Source organism: Leptidea sinapis, chromosome 9 (genome assembly GCF_905404315.1).
Source record: "Leptidea sinapis chromosome 9, ilLepSina1.1, whole genome shotgun sequence".
NCBI classification, from domain to species: Eukaryota; Metazoa; Arthropoda; class Insecta; order Lepidoptera; family Pieridae; genus Leptidea; species Leptidea sinapis.
Window position 1 is genome coordinate 11779768 of NC_066273.1, and position 12403 is coordinate 11792170.

General features: G+C 38.5%; 1 protein-coding gene across 4 annotated transcripts in view; it reads right to left on the reverse strand.

Annotated features, from left to right (window-relative positions):
• Nucleotides 1-321: 321 nt before the first annotated feature.
• LOC126966144 (serine/threonine-protein phosphatase 2A 56 kDa regulatory subunit gamma isoform-like) overlaps nucleotides 322-12403 on the reverse strand; it is a 71954-nt gene continuing 59872 nt past the window's right edge. For 3 of the 4 annotated variants that reach the window (XM_050810087.1, XM_050810088.1, XM_050810086.1), the window contains exons 7-11: nucleotides 12007-12119; nucleotides 10873-11035; nucleotides 9141-9370; nucleotides 7917-8058; nucleotides 322-6014 (exon numbers count right to left, since the gene is read on the reverse strand). In XM_050810087.1, coding sequence (XP_050666044.1) covers nucleotides 5871-6014; nucleotides 7917-8058; nucleotides 9141-9370; nucleotides 10873-11035; nucleotides 12007-12119 — 792 coding nt within the window. In that variant the 3' untranslated portion in view covers nucleotides 322-5870. The remainder of the gene's footprint in view (nucleotides 6015-7916; nucleotides 8059-9140; nucleotides 9371-10872; nucleotides 11036-12006; nucleotides 12120-12403) is intronic. The other variant, XR_007729668.1, reaches the window with a different exon arrangement.

Sequence of the window (12403 nt, forward strand, 5' to 3'; positions counted from 1 at the left end):
CCTACCAACACCGCGTCTTCCGGTACGTTCTCACCTTTCGAGGACTTGTATACTGTCAGCTAATTTTGAAATAGAATATAATCATATAGATCATCATTGGCGCGCTTGCCTAGAAAAACATGAAGATAAAACTTTTAAAGACAGCCTTTGAGGAAATATCTCAAAAGTGATTTCACTTTGCATATATTGTAATTGAAATTATTGATAAATTGCATTAAAACTAAGAACTTGAAATACCTTATCTGTTTTGAAAAGAGCAACCTTAGAGTTTGTAAGAGTGTTATATTCACCTTTTGATTTGATTTGATTGAAAGACAACAATATATGCACAACTTTGTATTATAACAATAATCATAAGCACCTTACAATATGTCATTTGTTACAATATTTGTTTTCAACAGTTACAATTACCGTTATAAATATTTATACAAAATTTTCCCAATTTGAACAGTTCCGCAAATTATTCTAGTGATTTCAGTCCAGTTCACATTCACGCGAGATCTGTACACACTCCGCGCGACTGTACCGACACCGTCGCGTACAAAATACTCATACAAAACCTCCACTCATACGCTTTCCTGAAGCGGCTGGGAAATATTAATGCGTTATTACTAGCTTAAATTTAATCATGTGTCGGTACAGTCGCGGGATAATTTAATACAATATTTAGACACATTTGGGTCGCGGTATGTTATTCATAGATAGGCAAATTCATCCGTGACACTGTCTTGTTCGGCGAAATGGTTTGGAGACTGCGGTGGGGGCCGTAAGAAATATCGCATCGTAATACATATTAACAGTGCCCAACGGCTAATGATCCTCCAATGACGTTCTATACATATAGACAAATCACGTCGTACAAAAACAAAGCCGAAATATGGAACATGCCATAAATAACACCATAATAAGCTTGGACTGCTATATTTATACATTGCCGCATTTACTCAAGTTGTTTAAAATATTCTTAGTCAAAAAGCAGCAATGTAAATCATTTATTCAGTTTGGGTTACGTAAGTTCTATTAAGAACCCAATTCGGACGGTGACAGTTGACACACGACTAATGAGAAAAGTGTACTTATATTGTCTCTAAGCACACTTTTGCCGTTCCGCTGTCAGACTGCGAATGATATGTCCATATATGTGTATAGAACTTCATTGCGTGCCACAACGAAGTCTGATGATCTGAAACATGTGTACGAGAGTATAAAGTAAGTAGTTTTCGCTTTACGGTTGTTCCTTTATCTAAGGCTTAGTCCACATTATGGGGCGACAGTTAAAAACAGACATAGCAGGGTACTTAAATAGTTGTAAAACTGATCACAGCCAATGCAATGGTAAACATCTTTTCAGACTACGCTTTACTATTCTGATATATAGTATAGCAAATAAGGACCTAATGCTATACTATACAGCATGGCGTTCACATTACAAGACATAAGCGCAAGTATTTATAGTATACTAGCTGACCCAGCAAACGTTGTATTGCCGATATTAAAATCGCGATACAAAAGTAACTGTTGATAGTAGATGGGTGAAAATTTGAAGTTGTATGTATTTTTTAAGGCTGACTCATAATCCAACAAATTAAAAAAAAAATGTCAAAAAAATTAAAAAAAAAAAAATCGTGTGGACCACCCTTAACATTTAGGGGTATGAAAAGTAAATGCTGTCCGATTCTCAGGCCTACCCAATATGCACTCAAAATTTCATGAGAATCGGTCAAGCCGTTTCGGAGGAGTTCAAAGTTTAACACCATGACACGAGAATTTTATACATTGGATGTATTTATATTGATGGTAAGCTCAGTTAACCGCGATCTTTGAAGAGTGTGCACACGATCGACACAATGGATTTCATACTGTCTTGAAAGCTAATCGAGCGATGATGACAATGCGGAATCTTCATTAATGCTATAAAAGAAAAAATGCCAGAGCATTGATATCAAATGATATTATAAAGTTCAGAGGAGAACGTGGTGATTTGTAACGGTTTGAAGAAGGAGGAAGAGAGCGGCTAACGATATAGCACAGCTGAGCAGCACACACGCCTAATTTTATTGCGTATAGTAAGCCAATAATATATCACACAGTGAAGTGTGGTTATGGTGCGCGATATTGTTATTTTATTAACTATATGCTATTATATATTAGCGTAGTCTGAAAGGACCTTAATACAGGAATTGTGCCTATTGTGGTACCCATAATCTAGCCGGCATCCTGTGCAAAGGAGCCTTCCACTGTATACTCTCAAACACACAGATCGACTATAAATCTCGCGCCCATTTTATACTTCTAACAATAATTTACATTCAACATAATTTAACTTGTAACACTGCATTTACTATCAAAATTTGCGTACAATATTCAATGCACTTTTTTCCCAATACGAAAAACCTCCATACGTCGAAAAATAAAGATTCCTGAAGCTAACAATCGCCCCCATATACTTCCCATTTTTCCTTTTTCAGTGACATCTCATAAATATTTTTCAGCGCTGATTCGACAAATAAAATATTATAAATTCAATTATCTTTCATTTATCTAACTCTTTCACTAATACTGACAATTAAAAATATCTTCAAAACTCAACGAGATATTTTAATTAAATTTTGCATTATTTTGATAACAATTAAGAGCAACTTCTCTTTGTCAAATAAAGACACTACAAAACAAGTAAAATAATACATTTCAAGAGTGAAATGACATTTTTTTTAAATTTCAATCATTATAAATACAAAAACATTTTTTGCGGGAGCAACGGTTTCTATGCATTCAGCCAATACAACGAATAATAAATTTAATTTTGTTATTTATTTATTAATATTAAACGTATATGTTATTAAATAAATACGATTAATTCTATTTTAATCATTTTTACGCTGAAAAAAGGATAAATTAGGAGATAATATGCGGGTGGAGGAAGGAAAAGCAGAAGTTCCGGAAAATAATAACTTTCCGCACGCATTTAAGTCTACTTTTAGAGTAAATGTAATAAAAAGATGTTATTCTGCAAATCAACCCTGGATTTCACCAATTCTCTCAAATCTATCCCCGACAATATTAAGTGTTACAATTAAACATGTCTATTAAACATATAAATTGTACCGGACAATTTCATAATACTACCTAGAATACAAAAGCCCACCAAATACAAATCTTATAGAAAGCTAAAATTAACCGTTAGCAAATTGATTCTAAACAGTCACCTCTAACATATAAATATAAATCATTTTCATACACAAAATCAGACTGTAATGTATACAATTAGCTTGGAATTTGTTGAAAGGCGTCTGTCTGCAAATTGATTGGAAACTTATGTTTAGTTTACAGAGTGACGCAAAATGCGTGCAGAATGCTCAATCAACGAACCCTATAGTGCCACATTTACATGCTTGCCAAGCTTCTGCAAGTGTCCACGTGCTTGTGTTTGAAAGAGGTGTGTATAACTTTATGACAATAAGGGTCGAGACGAGCAGGACGTTCAGCTGATGGTAATTTAAACGCCCTGCCCATTACATTGCAGTGCCGCTAAGGATTCTTGAAAATCCCCAAAAACTCTGAGCGGCACTACAATTGCGCTCGTCACTTTGAGACATAAGATGTTAAGTCTCATTTGCCCAGTAATTTCACTAGCTACTAGCTACCTTCACACCGAAACACAGTAATGCTTACACATTACTGCTTCACGGCAGAAAAAGGCGGCATCCTGTGCAAAGGAGTCTCTGGTTGTGCTTAGATAATTTGTTGAATTTGTGGAAAGGCGTTACTGCAACATAAATTATATATTTTGATGTTTTTGAGGCCCTTGCCAATGCTAAACCAGAATGTAAATACATCACTTAAATATTAGAAGCAATAAACTATTGTACATTGTTTTGATAATAATTGATATTGGCGCTAAACCTTAGTGACATCGAAAAGTACTCTAAACAGAAAAGTTTTTATATATAAACAATATTTCACCGGGACAATAATATAGTAATAATTAAAAAAAAATAGTATATTTGTGCAAGACTGCAAAGCTGAAAGAACATAGTAGATATTTTACGTCTGGCGCAAGAAACATGTGTTTTTAATGAAATTATGAAACATGAAACTACAGAAGAAATATTAGACCGGTATAAAATTGTTTATTAGTAAGATAAATATTATATAATCTAAATAATTTAATATAATCTAGATAAAAATATATGTAGGTATGAAAGATCGCAAAAAAAACCACGAATACATAAAACAAATGAATTCTGAGAAAAAAAAACATTTAATCTGTTTTTTAATAATTACATTTTATTATAGAAATTTAAATAAAATGTTGGAATGAATATTTAATACAGTGATTTGTTTAATCGCTTTTATAAAAAGTGTAGGTAAATTGATACAAAGTTAAACGAGTCCCTGAGTGCTATTATTGTGTGAATATAAATATTTTTACTTTCAAAGTGGTGTATTGGTTGTAGAATATATTCTGAACTTAGTGTGTGTATAAATACAATATTTAACTGATTTATCTCAAGTTCAAAAAAATAACTTAAACAACATCTATAAGTTACATGATTTCAAAAGAAAAATTGACTTTCTAATACCATAACTCATAAAAATCACAAAATATAATTTTTCCATTCAATTCAGGCATAATTTTCAACCTGAAGACCTAGGCTAAGAGATCTATAGAGCGTACTTAGACTGTGCTCAGAATTTACCTACGTAAAACATAGCAAAGTGTAAACTTAGCATAATCTTATATTTCGTTTTTAGGGTTCCGTAGCCAAATGGCAAAAAACGGTACCCTTATAGATTCAACATGTCTGTCTGTCTGTCCGTCCGTCCGTATGTCACAATCATTTTTTTCCAAAACTATACTGTTGAAACTTGGTAAGTAGATGTATTCTGTGAACATAAACTGCGAACGAAAATAGAAAAAAAAGCAGTACCTTTTGGGGGTACATACATAAAACTGAAACTCATTTTCATCAAACCCATATGTCATACAGCCAACTTCGGATAAGTTGGCTGTATGACATATGGGTTCTATGGTATGGTATGGTATGGTATCTATGGATAAGTCTACAAAAATAATATTAAGGTTTCTAATATAATTTATTCTAAACTGAATAATTTTCGCGATAGACACTTCCAAAGTGGTGAAATGTGTTACCCCTCTGAAAAAATATATGATGTACGTCAGTACATTTTCACAATGCAAACTTCCACAGAAAATTGGTTTGAACGAGATAGATCTCGTTCTAGTAAGTTAGTACTTTTACGTAATACGTATAAAAGATGAGAGCTCATTTGCACTGTATGATTTTGAGCAGTTTTTTTCAATATCATTTTCCATTGTATATAACATACATTATGTTACGTGCTGCTACGGAACCCTTCATGGGCGAGTCCGACTCGCACTTGGCCGCTTTTTATAGTCATTTGACAGCTGAAATTGCTGACTTTAAGCTAAGACAGCCGAATGTAAAAGTCAAGTTTGCGTTTTATCATACTAAAGTTTTACATAAATAAAGTTTGAGTAAAATCTAAGTACTCTCTATAGATATTCAGACTTAGTAATATGCATGAATCCTCAAACAATAATTAAGACAGAAAGGTATTTTTTTAATATAAAAATAATAGAAGGAAAGCGCGGGCGATTCGGCGCGAATTAAAAACAGTATAAAATGTAACAACATATTATTATTTTATATAGAGTGCAGCCGGGCGGCGCCATCTGTCTGTCAACACACCACATTAATCTACAGTGCACACACCCCGCCCACTTCCGCACTAACTGTCACTTCATAGTCACTTGAATGTATCAATGTATCACCTCAGCCAGCGGAGGCGAAGCCCTGTCGGTCTCGTCGGGAGCGCCGTTCCCGCTAGCACTTGTCGGCGTCCGGCGGAGTGGTCAAGTACGGGTCGGCTCGCTTGTGCTCGCTGAGCGCTTTCACAGTGGACGTGTCCACTGGCAGGTCAGACTTCTTGCGAAGGAGCGGTTTGTTCGCGTTGTGGTGCCTTCTGACCTGAAATTGACGATAATAATTTATTTATTCATTCAAATATTTTTATGCAAAATAGACTTCTGTACTAACTATACTATACGTACTACAAAGCTGTGGAATGAGCTTCCTTGTGCGGTGTTTCCGAGACGATAAGACATACCTTACTAATTAGGGTACCTTCGAAAAAAGCGCGTACCTTCCTTAAAGGCCGGGCAACGCTCCTCTGGTGTTGCAAGAGAATGTGGGAGGCGGTGATCACGGAAGAAAAGCGTTAGCACAGGCGTCAACTCAGGGGCACACGTTCTAAGCACGATTGGAGAAATGCCATCCGGCTCGCTCGACTTCCTGACGTCCAACGAAAACAGAACTCGCCGAACAGTTTTCTGTCTGAACTGTACTTCAGGCATGGAGCTCTGACACCGCGGGATGTTCGGCGGTGTTTTTCCGTTATCGTCAGGAGTCGAGTTGGAAGCAAAAAGAGCGCACAGTAGATCGGCTGTCTCTTTTGCCGTATGGGCCAGGGTGTCATTCCTCATGTGCAACGGCGGCAGGGACGGCTGGATGAAGTTACCAAGAGCAGCTATCGACAATGACCAGAACTTGCGTATTCCAGTCGGTTGATTGGAAAGCTGCTCGCCGATTTTGACAACGTACTTCGATTTCACCCGGGCGAATCTAGAGGCACGGTTATATTTCCTCTTTAGAACTTTGCAGTTGGGATCATTTGAGCCCAGCGCCGCAACCCAGGTTTGATACGCCTGTTTTTTGCGGTCAGATGCTGCTTAGACTGACACATCAAACCAGGGCTGTGATCTGCCACCGATGGGTGCAGCTTGGTATAAAAATATCCATGCCCTGCAGTATCACATCGGCGCAGGCACTAGGATCATCCGAAGGGAAACAAACCTTTAAAACCTACAAGGGTAGAATGCAAAAAAGGAACGCATCCTATCCCAATCTGCTGACTTATAGTGCCAAATGCGGCGGGTCGCTGGTGGTCTGCGACGTTGGCGTCGGATAGGCACTACACTCCTGACCAGGCAATGGTCGGACGTTCCGAGAGGGTCGTCGACAAAGACCTGGTAGCTATCGGGATTTGGCTATCCACATCCGGCAGCCGCGTTGGCGACTCAACCAATTGGGACAGACCATACGCCAATGCAAAGTTATGCACAGATCGCCCTGCGTAGTCTTTGGTACGTGATCCAAGCCATTCGGCATTGTGCCCGTTGAAATTATCCAAGACTACGATTTTAGCGGAGGGGATCTGTCCAAGCACGTCTTCAATTGCCGCTTGAACGCAGCCTATGAGATTATCCGTTTCTGCGTTACCACTATGGGACCTGTAGACACACGCATAGATGCGGACGCGGTCCTCTAAATCTACGCGGAGCCAGAGTAGACAGGTCCCTACCCTCAAAATTGCCGAAACGGCGCCACGCCAATACGTCTACTACGCTACTTCACACCGGTATAATGTGCGAGTGTGGTAATTAACCCGGACGAGTCTGGACCGTTTGTGTTGACGTCATAAGACCGCAGTGTGACTCTCTCACTTATAAAAAGCCCTTAGTTGGGCCTGGGACTCCCCGATTCTTTTTAAGCTCCGGGGTAGCACAGGGTAAATTAGAGATGAAACGGATAGTAGTTTGGCCGGATATCCGATATTTGGCCCTTTATCTAGTCAGTTTAGTTTGAATATAGGCGCGGAGTCGCCTCTTACCAACAAATGCGAAAATTTTCGTATTAATTTACCACAATTTGCCTCTTGTTAATCTTAATAATTATAAAAGTAAATGGTGTCCATAACTTATTATGGTATGATTTGCCTTGTGTAAAATGATAAGATTTCTTTTAAATTTACTTTAATAACCAGATGTCCGTTTCATCTCTAGTTTCTAGTGCAGGCCACACGAACCCTACCTCAAGCGACTCCTTCTGCAGCGTGGAGGGTGACAGGTCCGGCAGCCCCTCGTCATCGTGGCTCTTGCAGGCGGGATTTGCCGCGGCGACCGCCTCGATACGTTGCCACAACTCCTCTCGATGTTGGACACGTTCTCTCTCCCTGCCCAAGTTTATTTATTAGTAATATCGGGGCAGATAGTGCAGATGACACACCGATGTTTATTTATATATGTATAACAGATTAGCCAGACCGGCTAGATTATGTTCACTACAACGGCGCCTATTTCTGCCGTAAAGCAGTAATGTATAAACATTACTGTGTTTCGGTCTGAAGGGCGCCGTAGTTAGTGAAATTACTGGGGAAATTAAAGTTAATATCTTATTTCTCAAGGTGACGAGCGCAATTGTAGTGCCGCTCAGAATTTTTGTTTTTTTTTTAAATCCTTAACCGCACTGCATTGTAATGGATAGGGCGTATCAATTACCATCAGCTGAACGTCCTGCTCGCCTTGTCCCTTATTTCCATATAAAAAATACACCATTATTTTAATATAGGTTAATGCTATATTAATTAACATTCCCAAGTGGATCGATCTTGCAAGTGGCAGCCTCATACCACTGTGAGGTCTATCATATTATCATCATTACAATATCAGACGGAAGACTGACCCCGTCCACTTCTGGACAAAGGCCGCCCCCAAAGATCTCCACGATGATCGGTCCCGCGCTGCCCTCATCCACCTACCAACACTGCGTCTTCTTCGGTACGTGGTCACCAATCGAGGACTTTACTGCCCCAACGACCATCTGTCCGTCGAACTATGTGCCCTGCCCACTGCTACTTCAGTTATCCGGGGTATGTCAGTGACTTTTGTTCTGATACGGATCTCCTCACATCTGATTCGATCTCGCAGGAAAACTCCAAGCATAGCCCTCTCTATTGCCCTCTGAACGACAATGAGCTTTCTCATTAGGCCCAAAGTTAGCGACCACGTCTGCATACCGTGAGTCATCACTGGCAACACACACTGGTTGAAAACCTTCGTCTTCAGACACTATGGTATTTGGAAAGATTTTACGGAGCTTCCTGTGCGCTGCCGAGTTGGATTCGACGAGTGACCTCTTTCCCGAAATTGGACCTGCCAAACTGGATTTTTCCATGATAGACGTACTCGTAAATATTTTACGGAGCTTCCGGAACTGGATGTTGGTGAAGTGATAATGAGCCGAATTGCTACTCACTTCTGCTTCTCCTGTTTGTACTGCTCCGTGCACTCGTTGAACAGCTTGTGGTTCATCTCCATGAAGAGCTTGAGGGCGTTGTACACCAGGCCGTGGATGGTCTTGTTCCAGTGGCTCTTGGTGTTCCGGTACAGCGAGGGGAACATGATGGGCAGGATGTGAGTCGCGTTGTCCGAGATCAGCGACATTATGTACTCGTTGTTCCAGTAGTAAAGCGCTCTTTCCGCCACCTGCAATTATACAAGCGAATGAGTGAAGAAAGAATTGCCTAGCCAAGTCGGTCGCGGTAAACCTCGTAGAACATTCGTCAACTAAATTGGGGACGTATTGAAAAAAGGAAATGTCCGAAGTACCCAGAACCGGCGAGCATGTATGAAAAGAGTAATGAATGTAGAGTTCGGTTTGTAAGGATAGAAGCAAGTGGCATTCTGTCGTCTCTGCCTACCCTCACGCTGTTAACGCCAACAACAATACAAGCTGTTAAGGGCCTAGGTTGATTTATTTATTTTTGGGTTTTTCAAGAACCCTGAGCGGCACTGCATTATAATGGGCAGGGCGTATCAATTACCATCAGATGAACATCCTGCTCGTCTCGTCCCTTATTTTCATAAAAAAAAGTTCGCTGTATAGATCTCAGCCATAGTTAAATATCATAAATGTCATTACTTTTATCAATATTAATTGTTTCACAATAATATATCGAGTGGCTGATTCATTATCACTGTTCGATATGAAATGTACTTCAAGTGGTCTAACAATAAGTATGTCTATTGTAGCCGACACGGTTTAACTCGAATTCATCGTTCAAATCTTAGATAATTTATACAAATAGATAGAGCCTCTTTGCTGCTAGACAACCGATGAAAACAGACCGGGAATATTATTATTAGTGTGCGTGACAAGCTACATCGTACACTCGCGGTTTGTATGTCACTTTGTATTAGTGTACGTGCATTGGTCAAAATGGAGGTTAACTGTAAACCTCATCATCATGTTTTTCGACGTTTTTACAGCTGCCATAATCTATCTAGACGTATAAAATATTATCTAAGCAATTTATTTATTAATAAAACCAGAGAAAAACAAAGAAATTACTTTCGTATATTTCTTTGTTTTTCTCTGGTTTTGGTTGATTCCTGTTTTTAATTCACTTCTAGTTTTACAAAGTAATAGAAGCGAAATTAGCATGTAGTGTTTACCTTTAAATGATTTTGCATACCCTGTGCATGTAATGATAATTGTAAATAGTTTCAGATATATTAATTATGTAAAAACGATGGTAGACCCAATAAATAAATAAATGATTCGTTACTGTAAAGGTTAGCCACTGTGGAGGAACGCCTCACATCCAGATAGAGGGGATGATATTTTAATTTAGTGTGTGTCCTGCGAAGGTGGAAAACGAATCAGGTGAAATAGCATTTCGTGAATTTGATTCGGCTCGAAGGACCATATGTAGGCGCCCATTGCCATAATCGCGAAGAAGGTGGAAAATCTTGGCGTTCAATTAAAAAAGTAGACTGAAGATAAGTTATTTAATTCGCGAAGTACAAATACAAAGTTAATATGATGGTTAAAATTAACACGACACTAGTCTTTTCGTATTTAATCGACGATCGCGCGGCCCTCTGCTACGCACCCGCATACCGTATGCAAAACCAGTCTGTCCGCGCGACCGTCTTAATTGTTTCTAATGAACTACGACCTTGTATTCAACCTAATGAAGACTGACCTGGAAGTGCGGGCTGGAGACACACTTGGCGAGCTGCCGGAACAGCGGGTCCATGACCTTCTGGAACTCGGCCGGCTCTATCACGTCCAGGATCTCCTCCATCTCGTTCAGGAACATCACCTCCTTCGGCGAGTGCGTCTTCGGCCAATATTTCAGCAGCGCTCTATAATTATACAAATAATAATATATTTTTTCGACTCCTGTACTTTTATCAGTCATTTATACAACCACGATCAGTAATATAAGTTACACACTATAATGAGTCTTTGAAAAAGTCTATACTCGATGTTCTAAAAAAAATTGTTTACCGTACTTTAATGTCGCCAGAGACAATTAAATCTAGGTTAGGTATGGTAGGTTCTTAGAAAAATTAGTTAATACTTAGTACACTATATTACATAATATATAATATTTATATGTTTATATTATTACCCCCTTATTCAAAGTAGTAGAATTAGCAATGCTAATTTAAAGCATTGCTAATTCTCACTCTGTCTTCTTCTATTGACCTAACCGGAATGAGAAATAGCACTCTTTAGCAGCTGTTTTAAGTTAGCGGACGATTATGAATAAGGGGGTTAGACTTAACATTTTAATGTCAACTTTAGGAAAAAACTTGTTAATATAATTTGCCAAGATGCTGCACTAATGTTCAGTGATCACCGCCGCCCACAATCATACCAGAAGAATCACAAGAGCCTTTAAGGAATTTCCGTTTTTAGGGTTCAGTACCTCAAAAGGGATAAACGGGACCTTTATAGTATCACTTTGCTGTCTATCCGTATGTCTCATCTATCATCTATATATCAAGACACTTTATCTCGGTAACGCGTGAAGAATCTAATCGAAAAATCAAACTGTCAACGTAGTAAAAGATACAGGCGTTAATTCTGCAAAAAACGTATATTTCAACACTCTCAAGGGGATAAAAATTTATATATAGACGAATCATGAAAATTGGCACGTAATACCGTCTTATACTACAAGTGTAGGTAAAAGTCTAAAAACTATACATTTGTAATTAGATCATAATAAAACAGGGTCTTAAAGCTATGATTGTTATTTTATAAATGCTTTTAATTTCGTTAACCGCTGAAGATCCGACCTAAGCTTGCACCAATATGTGTTGCTTACTTGATGACGGGCTGCGTGAGCGAAGGGTCCTTCTCCAGGAACTGCACCACGCAGTAGGCGAGCTGGGGATGGTATACCGACAGCGACTTCACCTTGTGTAGCGGCAACAGAACCTGCGGCAACAAATGTGTCTATCAATGATATCTATAGAGCGTACTTAGACTTCACTTACGTAAAACGACCTCAGCTTTAGATTGAATAACATTCTCCCTTATTATTTGTAATTATTAACATAAATGTGTTTTAATGTCTGTTTTCTTAACAATTTTATTTAATATAATTAAATTTCACTTCAGCATAATGCTGATTACTAGCATTATGCTGAAGTTAATTGAATTAGAATATATACATCACTTCAAATATTAGATAATTTATACACCAGTTCAAATCTCAGATA